The sequence below is a fragment of the Staurois parvus genome, unplaced genomic scaffold (genome assembly GCF_062004578.1).
Source record: "Staurois parvus isolate SC_StPar_1 unplaced genomic scaffold, SC_StPar_1.0 ptg000390l, whole genome shotgun sequence".
NCBI classification, from domain to species: domain Eukaryota; kingdom Metazoa; phylum Chordata; class Amphibia; order Anura; family Ranidae; genus Staurois; species Staurois parvus.
In genome coordinates this window covers 4,859,174-4,875,301 of record NW_028318186.1, presented here as the reverse complement: position 1 = coordinate 4,875,301, position 16,128 = coordinate 4,859,174, and the positions used below count along the sequence as shown (strand labels likewise).

Genomic DNA, 16,128 nt, shown 5'->3' with positions numbered 1-16,128 from the left:
TATCTTAACCTCTTGTCACCAGCCAAACGCAAATGTGCGGCCTATGGGCGTCTGGGCCTAGACACCGGCCGGTCACACATTTGCGTTTTATTAAAAAAACACATTTGTGCTGAGAGCCCGCACCCAGCACACATGTTCGGTACTCACGGAAAAGTCCAGATCTCCTCTTTTGATTGGGAGTCGGGACCTTTCCTGATCATGTGACTGCCATGACAGCGAATCACAGCGGTCACATGACCCTAAAATCCCACCCCGCCTCCCGGCTTCTGGAACCCTTAAAGGGCCAGGAAGTGCCGGCGCCAAGGGGTTAAGCAAAAGGAAGAACAAAGAGTCCTGGAAGAGATGGCATGGCCTCCATAGAGCCCTCATCAGTGAGTCTGTCTGAGATTACATGAAGAGACAGAAGGATCTGAGGCAGCCTACATCCACAGAAGATCTGTGGTTAGTTTTCCTAGATGTTTAGAACAACCTACCTTCCGAGTTCCATAAAAAGTACATTGCAAGTGTACCTGAAAAAGTGCAGTGAAGAATTGGTGTTGTTTTAAAGGATGGAAACACCCAATAGTTTTTTATTTTCTGTTTATACACTTTGTGGGTTGGTAACTAATTATTAAGCCTAACATGTGTCAACCAATACTGCAACAAGTGTACATCTAAAAATACAGTCCACTTTAAAATACATCAAGTGAAGAAAGTGAAGAATGGTGAAGAAATGTCTTTCCAAACTTGTGCCAATTCTAGTGTTTTCCCCCTCTATAATCCTAATCCACTCCTTATCAGAAAGTATATCATTGGGTCATCCCTGCATGTAGGTGAACCATAGGTTCTGTCATTGTTTGGAATCAATTTCTGTGTTCAGCATCCAGCTTAACCATAGATATGCTTAATGGTGATCATAGGAGAAGAAACACAATGCTCCACATAGTGTAACATTGTTAACCATTTCAATACCGGGCAATTTTACACCTTCCTGCCCAGGTCATTTTTCAGGTTTCAGCGCTCTCACACTTTGAATGACAATTGCGCGGTCATACAACATTGTTCCCAAACTAAAATTTTATCATTTTCTTCACACAACTAGAGCTTTCTTTTGGTGGTATTTAATCACCGCTGGGGTTTTTATTTTTTGCTAAATTAACAAAAAAAGACCGAAAATATTTAAAAAAAACACGTTTTTCTTTGTTTCTGTTATAAAAGTTTGTAAATAAATAATTGTTCTTCATAAATTTAGGCCAAGATGTATTCAACTAAATGACTTTGGTGAAAATAACCCAAATTAGGATGTATTTTTTAGTTTGTAGGAAAGGTATAGAGCTCACAAACTATGGGATATATCTGAATATTGATCAATCCTGAAGTACTGACAGCCAATCTAATTTCTTGAGATCCAAGAATGTCAGAATAGTACAGATATCCCCCAAATGACCCCTTTTTGAAGAGTAGACACTCTGACGTACTTCATAAGAGGAATGGCGCGTTTTTTGAAGTTGTATTTTTTTTGTTCAAATTTTTCGGAAAATTAAAAAAATTAAAAAATTATTTTCATTTTTTTTTTTTACATACTGTCACCAGTGCAGTACAGCGTCATCATATAACTGGCATGGCAGTGATCAGGGACACTGACTGGTGACAGTATGAAAAAATATATATATATATATTTTTTTTAATTTTTTTATTATTTTTAATTTTTTATTACATTTTTTTTATTTTTTTTAAGATTTGTTTTCATATTTTACTCCGACCAAAGTAGTATAATGTTACCATAGTAACATTGTACTACTTTGGGGAAGTGATCAGTATTTTTTTTTTGTGATTAGCTGTGATTTGGCCACAGCTAATCACATGACATGTGCATGTGACCTGCTGTGACCAATCACAGCTAGGCACTAGTATACAATGGATGGCATGAATGAAGCCATCCATTGTATACAACTGTCATGTGACCTGCTGTGATTGGTCACAGCAGGTCACATGGCACCGGCAACGGGGGCCGGTGCTCAGATCTGTCATCGGCCGTGTCCGAGGTACACAGCCGGTGACAGATCGCGCCGCTGCGCGGCTCTGCAACCACGCGAACTGCGCATGTGCGGGAGCACGCCAAATGGAGTGCTTTCGGAATGGTGAAGCATTTTTTTTTATAGCCAAACGGCTATAGGCTGGGCAGCTAATGGTTAAAACTCCACTTTTACGAAAGTGCATAAAGAAGTACTCACAAAAGTAAACAATTGCTATAAAAATCAGTCTCCGCCCTATGCATTTCATCACAGGGGACATTGCGCCCCCCCATGATGAAATGCATCAGCGGAATCTAGCTGCTGACATCATCATGCCCATTGGATGCAGCAGAGCTGTTTTATGGTGGTTGTCTTACAGTCTGTACTGCACACCTTTACAATCTGTACATTTGCAGTGCATACACTGGTCATACATAGTGATATATGTACACTCTTTGCTGCACAAATTTTAAATTGTGTACCTCTCTACCTTGTGTACTGTGCTGTATAAGGAAAAGCCCACACTGCCACATTCTGTGCACTGTGCTTGTTGTACATTGCTCCAGGCTGAACCTCCCTTTAAACCTTTTCATACATCCCGTATTGCACACTCTTTTGCCTCCTGAACCCAGACAGCTGTACTTTTGCTAATGCTTTAAAATAAGGATACACAATAAAAAATAAAAGCATGGTATAACTGACCTTTACATGTTAAAAAATTTTAAATCAACATACTGTGACCATAGGAGATCCAGCTAGTCTTAGGTTTTCATTTATTAAACTCATTAATCTCAGAAATACTGGATCTTCATATTTAAAGCGATGGCCCAGTACAATGGACACGATGATATTGGCCACAGCAGCATTGATTATCATGGTGTTTTCAAATGGTTTTCCTGAAATGAGAGTAATTAAATAATTCATACAGTTATTTTAAACTAGAAAATAAATAGTAATATAAATCTAGATCCATTATATTTAATCTTTAAATTTTTGAAGGTGTATACATTATTTTGTAGGGGGCTAGTTATATCAAATCTTTATTTTAGAAATAAAAAATGTATACCCATGACATTGGAGCCAGGTAGAAATAGGTATCTTATAAAGAGCAAGCACAGCAGAAGCTCTTTGGCTTCAAACACTTTCTCTAATTAAAACTCTATACTGCTAACTGAACAGAGCAGGCGGGAGAGGGAGGAGTCGTTCCTCTGAATCAATCATCTGTGTCTGTAAATTTGATCTTGTGCTATTCAACTCTGTAAACAGTTTCTTTTTTTTTAACAGAGCAACTAAAAATAGAAAATGAAATGGAAAGGAGCCTACAGTTCCATCTACAAGGCTGTACGGTATTCTGCAGCTAGTAGCATAAGACCGTGGTATGCATCGGTTTAGTTTTAGATACAGTGTGGTAGGGCTAAAGTGATACTAATGGCTTTTTTAAAATACAAAATAAGATACATTTACCTGCTCTGTGCAAAGATATTGCACAGATAGTTTGCTTTTCCTCTCTTTTGGAAGTCCAACGTTGGTGCTGTCTACTTCTCTCTCTTTTGAATGCCTCCTGTAGCAAGCTGGGTGCTAAAAAAAGGCACCCATGCATGCATGAACTCAACCCAGGGCTGTGTGTGTCAATAGATACACACAGAATGGGTAAACCATGTCCCTGCTCCCCCCATATTGTAGTTTATCTGATGGCAACAGGAGCCTATGGCTCCTTTGGCCCTCAGTTTCTTTTGTGAAAGCAGGAAATGAGGGGAGCAGTGCTGGAAATTGAGTGGGACATGGAGCCAAGTCAATGCTTAGACATGGAGGAGGAGGGGTAGGACAGTTAGTGGGATGTTTTGACCTTAATGCAGCGAATCTAATGAATCATAGTAAAACACATTTAGACTTTATTGCTATTTTAAACCCTCTGTCAGGCTTTTATTGTTCTCTGTGATATCTTGGTGATTGAGAAAGTCACAATCTTTATTTGTTCTGTTGACCTTTATTAAGAGTAATCCAACATTTTACAGCTGTAAAACAGGAGGTGTGAAGAAGTCTTCTTATGAGGACACCTATGTTGTGACATGTGTCTGGAAGGTACATATTCATTATGGAAAAATATCACTTGTAGGCAGGTGCAGCCTATTTTCTCCACTGCAGGTGGCACTCAACTGCAGCGGCACTGCAGAGGGAGAGGAATTCAAGAGGGACCTAGCTCCTATATGGTTTCCTGGGTCACAGGGGCAGTTATCAGATTGGATGATGGCTCATCGTGTGACTTTGGTGGCCATCTTGGGCCAGACAGAGTCTACTTATGACCCTAGCTCCCGGGCTTGGTGCACATTTCGTGTGTGGCTGGAATAGGGACAGGTCTCCCAAATGTCAGGGACAATGCTTAGCATTAGGGAAAGGTTCCAGAAAAGTAAGGAATGTGTAGGGACACATCATCCTTCCTGAAAGCCTCCCCACTTGGGTATGGACCAGCCAAGCCACATTCCACCCCTCAAGACAGACGCTGTCTGCACACTTGGGACCTACTGCTCTCATACTATGCTGTTACATTCTGTGAGTGCTCCCAGTCCGATGGCCTTTCTGACGGGCTTGTTGTATTGGTGAACTTTATTGCAATATATATTATATTCCTGTTACTCGTACCTGGACTCTGAGTGTTTTCTGCCACCACATCACAGTGCACCCACCCACACACTTTCTATCTGAAGGACACAAAGTGATAGGAAATTTCCCCAACAACACATAGACAACAATTCAAAACTGACAGAGCTTCTCTCTCTTTTCCACTACATCCAAAACTAGAAGAATGGTTTGTCTTGTCTTGTTAAGAGAATTAACGAGTGACTAACCTTCAAAGGATTTAAACTTGTTCACCAAACATTCACATTCTTCAATAATTTTGTTTTCAACAGTTTTCTTCCCCATCCCAAAGTCTCTTAGTGTCGAAAGAGTAAACCGTCTCATCACTTTCCAGTTTTCACCATGAGCAAATGCAATACCTAAAAGAAAAACTAGAAAAACATACATATATGAGGCAAGTGATGAAAATACTGAGCAATGACCTGATAATAATATTTAAAGTTGTTGGTGGTAAGCTGAACCACTTGAGTTCATCTATCTCTCTGGGATTTCAGGGAAAAGTTTGAAAAAAGCCATGTGCTTGCACATCAAAAGTGTGCCAACAGTATGCCGTGACTCTATGCATTCCTATAGGTAAGCCCTATTTTGCAGGGTGGCTGGTCTATGGTTAACCCATAAAATGAATGAGTGGGAGAGGAGCAACCCTACTAAGAAAAGGAGCTGGTGGGGACAACTTCATAACAAAGGCTCTGTAGTGCACTTCAGGGCTGCACAGTAAAGATTGCTGGGTTGGGGAGGGCAGAAAAGTATTTAACATTCGACTCTTCATTCAAAGGATGGGCTAAATAATTATAGGATAAGTTCACTAAAAGTGAGGTAACCCTTTAAGCGCATGTTTGCTAAGTAAAGTATACATCTTTACAAGAAGAATATTGTTAGAAAGCATTTATAATTTTCCAAACAAAAAGATAACAGAACTAGACATGTGGGGTTAGTTTTCTTCCAAATTTAAATTTGGTCAGATTTTTTATTATTGATAATCTTGGATGTATCCAAATTTCTCAATACAACAGTAATGAATTTCAGATAATCTGAATGAAACATAACAAAATTAATGGTTTCATTTGGATCCAAATGAAACAAATGATTCCAATTCATTCGATTATAGCTGGTTGTTAGGCTTGGTTCACTCTACTGAGTTACTTATGGTGCGACTTTGCCAGGCAACGTCCTAGCGATTTCCTAGCAACTTGATGTGACTAGAGCAGGGATGCTGTTAGAAACCACGGGGCCCCATATAGCCAAATTAACAGGGCCCCGCCTCCCCATCTTAAACCCAAAAAAACTATCAATGATTCAGTTATGAATGAACACAGTGAGTGATCAGTTCTGCTTGTGTTCATTCGGGAAAGATAAGGGCTGGTAAGTGTGACATTTTTACCAGACCTTTCCCCCACTCTCCATCCTGAAGAATCATAATGTGTGCTTGTAGCTGCTGGTGGGAAGCAGAGGAGAGCAGCACTGTGGGGTGGTGGCACACAGGGGAACCTGAGCAGCAGGAGGAAATAAATGGTGTATAGGAATAGCCAAGGGTGCAGTGGGGGGCAATTACTGGAACCAATCCCCTGTATGGAGAGGACAAGAAGCTAGCTTTCAACTGCTGCAGAGGGAGCCATACAGGGGATCAGTTCCAGCAACTGCCCCTACACTGTGCTGACCACTTTCCCTGTCCACATCCTATTCACCTAGCTTCCTGGGCCCCCCTGGCCTGGGCCCTGTACAGGAGGACTGGTTGTAATCCCATATCCAAAGCCCTGGACTAGAGTACAACTTTGATGTGACTTGATGCACGACTTTCATGCCATGCAACTTTGCCTGGGTAATCTTCCTGTAACATCAGATCCAAATGACCTGAATATAGATGAGGATCCGACTTGCATTAAAGTCTATGGGCAAAAGTCGGATATACTGTAAGTTGCCTTGAAGTGGTAAGGAAGTGGTAAGAAAGGAATCTGAAAAAACGTTTACGTGTGTAGCATCCTCCTATTTAGCTAGGGGGGGAGCTAGAGTCTAATGGTTAGACAGGATCTGATTAGCATTTCAGGTGTAATAGCCAGAGGGGTCAAATTTTGGTCAGGGCTGAGAGACTCTGCAGGTCAGACCCTCTCGAATTTCCCTCTGCACTGAGGCTTTCGGAAGAGGGTCTTGGAGGCAGTGGGTGGATCTGAGGAGTGGCTGTCTGCACACTTGAGGGCCCTCAGCCAATTCCCAACAGAAGGCTTGGCAAGGGGCTGGAACTCCCTTAAAAGTGTTGGAGCCTGCTCAGTAGCAGGATTGTAGAGAGTCGGGTGGAAGAAGGAGAGAGGAAGATAAGAGGCTGAAGGAGGAAGGCTGCCAGGAGGCCTAGTAGGATGGGGCTTACCTATGAGCCCGGAGCTGGAAAGGTGGAAAATGTAGGACCACCTGTATGGCAGTTAAGTAGCAGCCCAGCTGATAGGCTTGGTAGCAGCAGCCAACCCACAAGTGGTACAGAAGAGGATCTGAGTTTGTATATCTGCACCCCCTGGGCGGATAGGGGAAGGAGCACTCTGATGGGAAACCAGATTAGCCATCTACTAGTGACTGTTCAACTCATTTAAAGGGACAGGAGCCAGATCCTCTGCTCAGGAAAAGTCTCCAGATTCACCCAGGTGTTCATATAGGGTCTCCAGATTGCCCAGGAATTCATCTAGGGTCTGGGGTGGTGCAACAAGGAGATGCTGGCTAGCTCTCCCAAAGAGACAGTGTTGCAGAACAGAATCTTGTGAATAGCTCCAGGAAGTTTGTACTCAGTTATTGGTTCCGTTTGGCATCTTATACCCCCTTACCCTATCCCAGTTCAAATCCCCTCATTGAATCACAAAACAAAAGCTCAAAGACTGATTTCTGACTCAACGCAAGTTTGTGAGGAGAATGCAGATTGCTTGGCTGTGCAGGACTATAGGAGGACCCAATTCATCAGCAACCCCTAAGTGGGTAGTGTTACATGCGTTTAAAATATAACTGAAAGCAAATTCAAGAAATACCTTGTCACAATGATGTGATGTTCATCTGCACAGGATTTTTCTTCTGGTCTGGATCTCTCATAGAGCCAAAGCATACATTGAAGGTGAAAACAAATTTGTTTATTTCAAATTACTTAGTTTAATTACTTAATCATTCACATAAAGATGTCTTTAAAGAAATAACCTGACTTTCCCAGTCATCATGCTTTCATAAATACACAGCTGGTATAGAAGTGGGCATCCAAAAGACCCTCTAATGACCATAGACTAATGCATAAACTTTGCACCTTGCAAACGCTTACAGTAAACACAACCCAAGCCTTATTTCTCTTATGTTGACACCAATTGAGATGTCCACCATTTAGTAAATTATTTATGCTCAGTATCCTTGCATCTTTCTCTTCTCTTTTGGACCTTTAAGTCTCAGCATCCCTGAGCTACCCAACATGCCCAGTTAAACAGCGAAAAAACCCCAAAAAACTAAAAAATCTTATCTTTGCAAGTTAAGAGCATAACATGCTAGTATGCATTGCATACTAGTACATTATGAAAGACTTACCTGAAAACTAAGCCCTTCAGTGGAGCACTGTCACAGCTCCCCGAGGCTTCCATCTTCACCTGGTCTTCCTTCCAGGTGCGCGAGCTGTGGCTATCTGATTGGCCAAGCCATGATGTTGTCACTCCCGCACATGCGCAAGGAAGTTTTGGCCACAGCATGGCTCTCTCAAAAGATGGAATGCCGCCCATTGAGAATGCAGTGCGCATGCACTGGTTACATCACCGATGCTTCCACAGTAATTATCTCCTAAACGGTGGACACTTAGGAGATATTTACAGTACCTACAGGTAAGCTTTGTTAAAGGCTTACCTTATACCAGTGCTTCTCAAATAGTGGGGTGCGCCCCCCAGGGGGGGCGCGATGCTCCGTCAAGGGGGGCGCGGCGCGGTGCCGCCGCCGTCCCCCCCCTTCCGACAGAAGGGACACTAAGTACAGGGGTGGGCAGAGGGCTGCTGTCTCTTACCTGGCTCCCACGATGATCCTTCCAGGAAGCGCTGCTCCTTCCGTCACTCCGGCCACTCCCTCACTCCTGCCGCTCGGCTCCGCTTCCTCACCGGTGATTGGCCGCCAGAACTGTAGCTCAGGAAAGGTACACAGGCGGCCAATCACGGGCGAGCAGGCGGAGCCGAGCGGACCCGCGAAAATCGAGTGAGGGAAAAGCCGGTAAGTGTGCAGTGCAGAGGTGCTGCTGCAAAAATACTAATTACAGTCGCGCGGGGGGGGCGCAAAATGTTTTCTTCTTCCTAGGGGGGGCATGACAGAAAATAATTGAGAAGCACTGCCTTATACTAAACTTACCAAATGTCATCCAGTTGAAAATCAGTACATTTGCAGTTTTATTTTCATTTTTTTGACAGTTGTGAGAAGTATTTTCCTTTTCAAGAGAGACCTTTACCTCACCTCAAGCAGACCCAATTGCAAACATATTTAATATGTAACAAAGATAGAAGCAAATACACTGAAACAATTTAAGTCCAAATACCAGTGTACCTTATGACAGTAATAGACTATTGAAAACAATATCATCCAAGTACACCTTTTTTACTTGCAAAATTAGATCTCTTGAGCATAGCAACCCATCAAAACAGCTAAAGTTATTTTAACATCTAATTGAAAAGTGAAGGATCCATTACAAATGAATGTAGACAGAAGTTACCGTATCCTTTTGCAATGTCTTGGAATATGGGGACATACGGTCTTTCAGAGAACTCTTCAGCATGGTTGACGAGAGCATCTTTCACTGTCTCGTAACCACAAAGGATAACCATCTTTTGTTTCCCTATTTGTATGCTGAACACTGAGCCATATTTCTTAGCCAGCTAAAAAAAAAGAACATATCAATTATATTTTGTTTTTAACCTAGATATGTGAATTGAACAATGAGTCACCAATCTGCCATCTAAACTGGAAAAATGAAAGTTTTGTTTTAATTCTAAATTCACCAAGCTACCTCAATGTAATTACTAGCATATACTAGCAGTTCTCAACTCTCTGTGACTTCAAAGGGCATATTTCCTGGTTTTGAAAATATGTTCTTTGAATGTTTTGGTTCCTACAAATGCCATTTTTTTCAGTTTAGAAATTAAATTTAGAATTACACTACAAAATATATAATCATTTTATGTCTTTTAGATATACCTATTTAGGCTACTCTATACAACTGGAATGTAACTTCAGAGGCAAAATTGAACATGATCGGAATGAGGTTCAAAATGTTCAAAAGCAAGGCGCTCCTGGAATAATTGGGGAATGTTTGCAGCATTTGGAGCAATAAATCCTGGATGGGATGTTTAAGGGATGTGAGTGTTTTTTATCATTAAGTCACAGTGTTTGGGCATTAATTGCTTTATAATTTCTCGTGGAGACTCTTCTATCAGTGTTGGACAAGGCCTGGTGTGGTAGGTGGAGTCCACAGAAGCCACCAATCCCTGGAGACAAAATGAGGTGACCTAGAACAGCCATTCATTGTTTCTTTTATTCACTTGCACTATTTGTCATGTATCTTTCATGTCGATGTCTTCACTCTCTACCTGTTGTTGCAGAGATGGAAGCAGTGTCATGGCCAAGGCAATGAATTTGCACACATCTTATTTTGTACAGCTAACAATGGACTTTTTGAACAGATTATCAGAAAATGCAATGGTCACATAGAAATCAAAACAACAATACATTATTGTATTATACTGTATTACATTATAATATTCTGAGCAATACTATACTAATGAACCATACCTCTAAGAAGGTCTTGTATGGTCTTTTCAGGTCCAGAATATGCATGTTTCCAATGATGGGTAAAGGTTTCGGGCCAGGCGGAAAATTTGGGTAAGCATTCTGTTTGGAGCCTTCAATGATCTTCACCAAAAAAAGAGAGAGTAGAACCAAAAGAAGAATGGTGACTGGGTCAGTAAGAAACATGACTCCAGAATTCCTATGAAGAAAAATATGTATGCTTTAACTTATAGTGAAGATATTAGTTAAAGGGTAACTCCGCTTTTGTGGGAAAAAAATAGCAAATAAAAAAAAAACCTAATACAGCACATACAATTACGGCACAAGTCATATTGTAAATTAATGTTATTAAAAGTTACTTTTCCTTTTCAGTCTGCAGCACTGAAATTTTCTCTAAAATGCAATATGGCTACCTGAAAACATAGAAAAATGAGAACAGAAAAAAAGTCTGCCTGGTTTTTATATATATATATATATATATATATATATATACATACACACACATGTTTTGTATTTTTTTTGTTTTTATTTGTATGTTTTTTTTCCATTAGTGTTTTTGGAGTATAGATCTATGTTTGTTCCAAGCATTTTTTAACCCACTTACTGTTGACTAACTCACTACCTCTGCTGGAAGTCTATTCCAATCTATTCCAAGCATCAACTACCCTTTCAGCAAAATAATACTTTCTAATATTAGTTTTGGACTTTCCTCACAGATAAGCCTACACAGATAAGAAAATTGTATGAAAAATACTGTTTTCAAAACAATCATACAATAGTCTGATCATTAGTACACAGCTTTCATCCAAAATAATTTGAAGGGACAAGCACAAAAGTTTTTCTCATACGATACCAGATCGTACGATTTTCATTTAATCAATACAGTTTTCATCCGAAAATACAACACAAATACATTACATTACTTCTGAATTTTTATTCTGTTGTACAAGAATTTTCATAGCTTTAGTAACCTCTTCACTTTTGATATGAGATTAGCGTGCACAAAACACACGATCATTCATCCGATACTCTCATTGTGTGTACAGGGCTTAAGTTTAAGGTCATGTCCCCGTGTTCTTGATCATGGTTTTATATTGAAAATACTACCCTCTTGAACCTTATTCACCTCCTGGATGTATTTAAAGGTTTCAATCATGTCTCCCCTTTCCCTTCTTTCCTCCAGACTGTACATGTTAAGTTCCTGAAGTCACTCTTGATATATTTTATCCCCCTCCCTTTAGACATTTCACCATTTTGTTACCCGTCTCTGGACTCTGTCTATTTTAATAATATCTTTTTGTAAGTGAGGGCTCCAGAACTGGACACAGTATTCTAAATAAGGTCTAACTAAAGATCTATATAGGGGAATCAGGACCTCCTTCCTTCTACTGGTGACCCCTCTAGTGATATAAAGATCTATATAGAGGAATCAGGACCTCCTTCCTCCTGCTGGTGATCTCTCTAGTGATATAAAGATCTATATAGGGGAATCAGGACCTCCTTCCTCCTGCTGGTGACCCCTCTAGTGATATAAAGATCTATATAGGGGAATCAGGACCTCCTTCCTTCTGCCGGTGACCCCACTAGTGATATAAAGATCTATATAGGGGAATCAGGACCTCCTTCTTCCTGCCGGTGACCCCTCTAGTGATATAAAGATCTATATAGGGGAATCAGGACCTCCTTCTTCCTGCCGGTGACCCCTCTAGTGATATAAAGATCTATATAGGGGAATCAGGACCTCCTTCTTCCTCTTGGTGACCCCTCTAGTGATATAAAGATCTATATAGGGAAATCATGACCTCCTTCCTCCTGCTGGTGACCCTTCTAGTGATATAAAGATCTATATAGGGGAATCAGGACCTCCTTCTTCCTGCTGGTGACCCCTCTAGTGATATAAAGATCTATATAGGGGAATCAGGACCTCCTTCCTTCTGCTGGTGACCCCCCTAGTGATATAAAGATCTATATAGGGGAATCAGTACCTTCTTCCTCCTGCTGGTGACCCCTCTAGTGATGCATCCTAGAATTCTATTCACTTTTCCCACTGCCATGCCACACTATTTGCTCATTTTGCAATTATCTGAAATAAGTACCCCCAAATCATTTCCCTCTGTAGTGCTGGTGAACACTGTACCCCCAATGTTGTACACTCTCAAAGGCTTCTTTTTTCCTAGGTGCATTATTTTCATTTAGAAACATTGAACTGCAATTTTGACTGCATTGACCAATCTTCTAGCAATACCAAATTATGTTCTATGTTACAAACACCTCCAGGGATATCAACTCTACTACACACCTTTGTATCATCAGCAAAAAGACATACCTTACCCAACAACCCTTTAGTCACATATAGATTAAAGTGGTTGCAAAACCTAAACATTTTTTTACCTTAGTGCATTCCTTGCATTAAGGTAAAAAATATTTTTATATTGGTTTTGTCCCTCACCCACTGGTTGAACAAAAGAAAAGGATTAATGTATAGCCAGCTGTAGTGAAAAAAAGGACAGTTCTTGTCCAATCAGCAGTGTTGATTGATCATAATCAGTGGGGAAAATGCTTATCTAAACATCAGTGTTGTCCTCAAGATAAATGGTGGTTAGAAGTGCCTTCTCTTCCTCTGTAGTTTAAAGTGTTACTAAACCCAGGACCCTGCATTCCCTATATCTGGTCTCCCCGGACCCTGCATTCACTATATCTGGTCTCCCACAGTACACAGAACATGGAAATACAATTATTTTAGTAAATATAAAGTGCTAAAGACCTTTTCTCATCAGCAGTTAGAGCAGTTGTCACGTACCTGATGGGAGACTGAAATGACAAGGTCGGCCTCACTTGTGTCACTAGCCCTGACCCCACTGGAGTTGGAACAGAGGGAGTCTAGGACCCAGGGGAACAAGAGTGCCAGTAGTTGTTGTTTGCAGCTCTTGCAGATGATGACCTTGGAAGACTGATGATCCTCTGAGTCAGGCACAGTGGTAACATGCAGAGCTGGTTTTGTAGATCACCAGGTGTGCACCAGAGCAAGGCAGGAAGCGTGAGGGAGAGACAGGAGCAGTGTCATAGGAATAGCCAGGGTCATCAACAGTCGGGCAGCATGGTACAGAATCAGAAGCAAAGCCGAAGTCAGGAGCAGAACCGAAGTCAGGAACCAGTATCAAGCAGGAGGGTAATCAGAGTGAGGTGAGGAACAAGCCGGGTCAGCAACAAGGGAATCACACAGGAACAAGCAGGACACGGGGGAGCTGAAGACCAGTCAGCACTCAACATGGGCAGGGACACCCTTTAAATAGTCCGTCTGGCGGCAATCTTCGCCGTGCGTGTGCACGTGTGAGTGTGCGATCGCGCATTTCCGCGCGCATGTGCACAACTGGTCATCCTTCTCCAGACGTTTCTATGCACATGTGCATTTCTATTCACAATTCGTTTCACTGGAAATCCCTTACAGCAGTCTTGTGACTTCAGGTGAGCACTAGTTAAAGCTTGTAGGATGAGTTTTCTTTCTGCTCTAGGAGGATGCAGAACCCCTGACCCTCTGTCTGGACAGTGCTGATTGGCCCTGTGCTGATCACATGCAATCTCTCAAGAAAAAAAAAACCTCTCTACAATACACACTAAACTGAGCATGTGCATGTGACTACGGGTTCAGTCTGTCTGATCAGGTGGACATTTGAACAAGAGGAGGGGCAGAGAAAACAGGATCAAACAGGCTTTTTTAGACAATGCAGAGGATTAATCCCTTATGTTCCACAGTGAGTATAACAAGCATGCTTTACTGCATATACAGACTGATTTTACTGTTGTGGGTTTAGTAACACTTTAAGTGTGACCCCCATTTATATACAAACACACCATGAAAGATACTGTCTGTTCATTGAGTCATAAATTCACATGTGGGCATTATTGACAGCCTATGGCCAAATATATTGACAAATGATGATGTCATAATCTACATTCCTAATTTTGCAATCTTTTGGCATCTTTTCTTTTACAAATATATTTTTTTAAGTGCTAAATACAAATGAATATTTATCATCTTACTTTTTCTGTTCTCTCTTGTTCTAAGGATGTGTCTGTCAGGAGTTTGCTTGCAGACTAAATTGTCAGATTTTGCTCATGTCAGGGATAGCGACAGCTCCACCCTTCATCTCCAAAAACATGAGGTCTTGTGAATATATTCTGTGCCGTACTTTTTGCAATACACAAAGTAAATATAGAGTACAATGCAGTATAATGGAAGTTGCATAATAACAATCCCAGCATTACAAGGTACAAATATTTAAACTGTTTTTTTGTTACCTTTAACGGGAAAGTCCAAAGGTCTTTTAAATGCAATCTGGTTAAACACCAGTTGGCATTTGTTCACATTAAAGGGAAGGAATTGTATATTTGTATGTGCATGTATTTGTAATTTTTTTTCAGCAAGCCCATATTTTCTATGTTTTGTTTAAATGAATTATATTGATTTTGATAAAGAAAAACAATATTTTATAAATATTTAACTATCACTATGTAATGCTGGATGGGACTTTTGCAGGTGGGCTGTTATTTTTTTCCATGATGATTCTACCATAAGGAACAGAGATTTGTTCTGACAAGTGTTTTTTTTTTCCGCTAGACCCAGTTCACATATATGCGAATAGGGTACATTTTGAACCGCATCCAATTCGCAAGACATGTGAACCAAAAGCCTTTTCTATGGAGTTGGTTCACATGTGTGAGGGCCAGCAGCAGTGTGATTTAAAGTGGAGTTCCACCCAAAAGTGGAAGCTCCACTTTTCTGCCTCCTCCTCACTCCGCTGCCACAGTTGGCACCTTTTGGGGGGAGCAGGTACCTGGTTTTGACAGGTACCCACTCCCTCTTCTGGATCAGTTTGCCGTGTTGAACTGAGCAGGAAGTTCGGCACCCCCCACAGCCCTCTGGGATACTTCCAAGGTCCCAGAGGACTGTGGCCCATTTGCAAAGTGCAGCGCACATAGTGCATGTACAGTAGGAAACCGGCGGTGAAGCCGCAAGACTTCACCATCGGTTTCCCTTAGTCAGCACCCGACAGCCAATTGAAGAATTGGATCAGGGTGAGGACACTGCTGGATGCATGGACTGGTAAGTGCACTACTATTAAAAGTCAACAGCCACAGTATTTGTAGCTGCTGACTTTTAATTTTTTTGGGGAGATGGCGGGGGCAAGAAATCCGCTTTAACCACTTGCCGACCCACCACAGTGTTTTTACTGCGGCAGGGCGGCACCTGTGTGCACAGCGCAGTCTTTTAACATCGCTGTGCAAAACAGGTAGGGGGCGCGCACGAGGCGCGTGCGCCATACCCATCCCGCAGATTGTGACAGCGGGAGTCTATCACTGGACCCCGGCGGGTCATTACCCACCAGTTCCCGGCGATTACCTGTCATCACTGACAGATAGCACGGCTGCAATGTTTACATTGCAACTCTGCTATCTGTCAGTTTAGAGCACGCTGAACCTGAGAGAAGACTTTATCTCTTGGGATCAGCATGTTCCTGTGAAGTACACCCCCCCCCATCCACTAGTAAAACACTCCCCTCACACAGTTAACCCTTTCATTGAATAAAAAAGTTAACCCCTTCCTCCCCAGTGCCATTAGTACAGTGTCAGTGGTTTTTTTTGCACTGATCACTGTATTGGTGTCACTGGGGATGTCAGTGACCCCAAGTCAGTTCCCCCTCAGTGTCAAAATGTCCGCCGCAGT

The 16,128-nt window shown here is 41.6% G+C and overlaps 1 protein-coding gene across 1 annotated transcript in view; it reads right to left on the bottom strand.

Moving 5' to 3' along the window:
• Positions 1-14,571, bottom strand: part of LOC149455631 (cytochrome P450 2K1-like) — a 41,480-nt gene extending 26,909 nt beyond the window's left edge. The window contains exons 1-5 of the mRNA XM_089686016.1: positions 14,445-14,571; positions 10,407-10,602; positions 9,331-9,493; positions 4,841-4,990; positions 2,730-2,890 (exon numbers count right to left, since the gene is read on the bottom strand). Coding sequence (XP_089542142.1) covers positions 2,730-2,890; positions 4,841-4,990; positions 9,331-9,493; positions 10,407-10,589 — 657 coding nt within the window. The 5' untranslated portion in view covers positions 10,590-10,602; positions 14,445-14,571. The remainder of the gene's footprint in view (positions 1-2,729; positions 2,891-4,840; positions 4,991-9,330; positions 9,494-10,406; positions 10,603-14,444) is intronic.
• Positions 14,572-16,128: the final 1,557 nt, after the last annotated feature.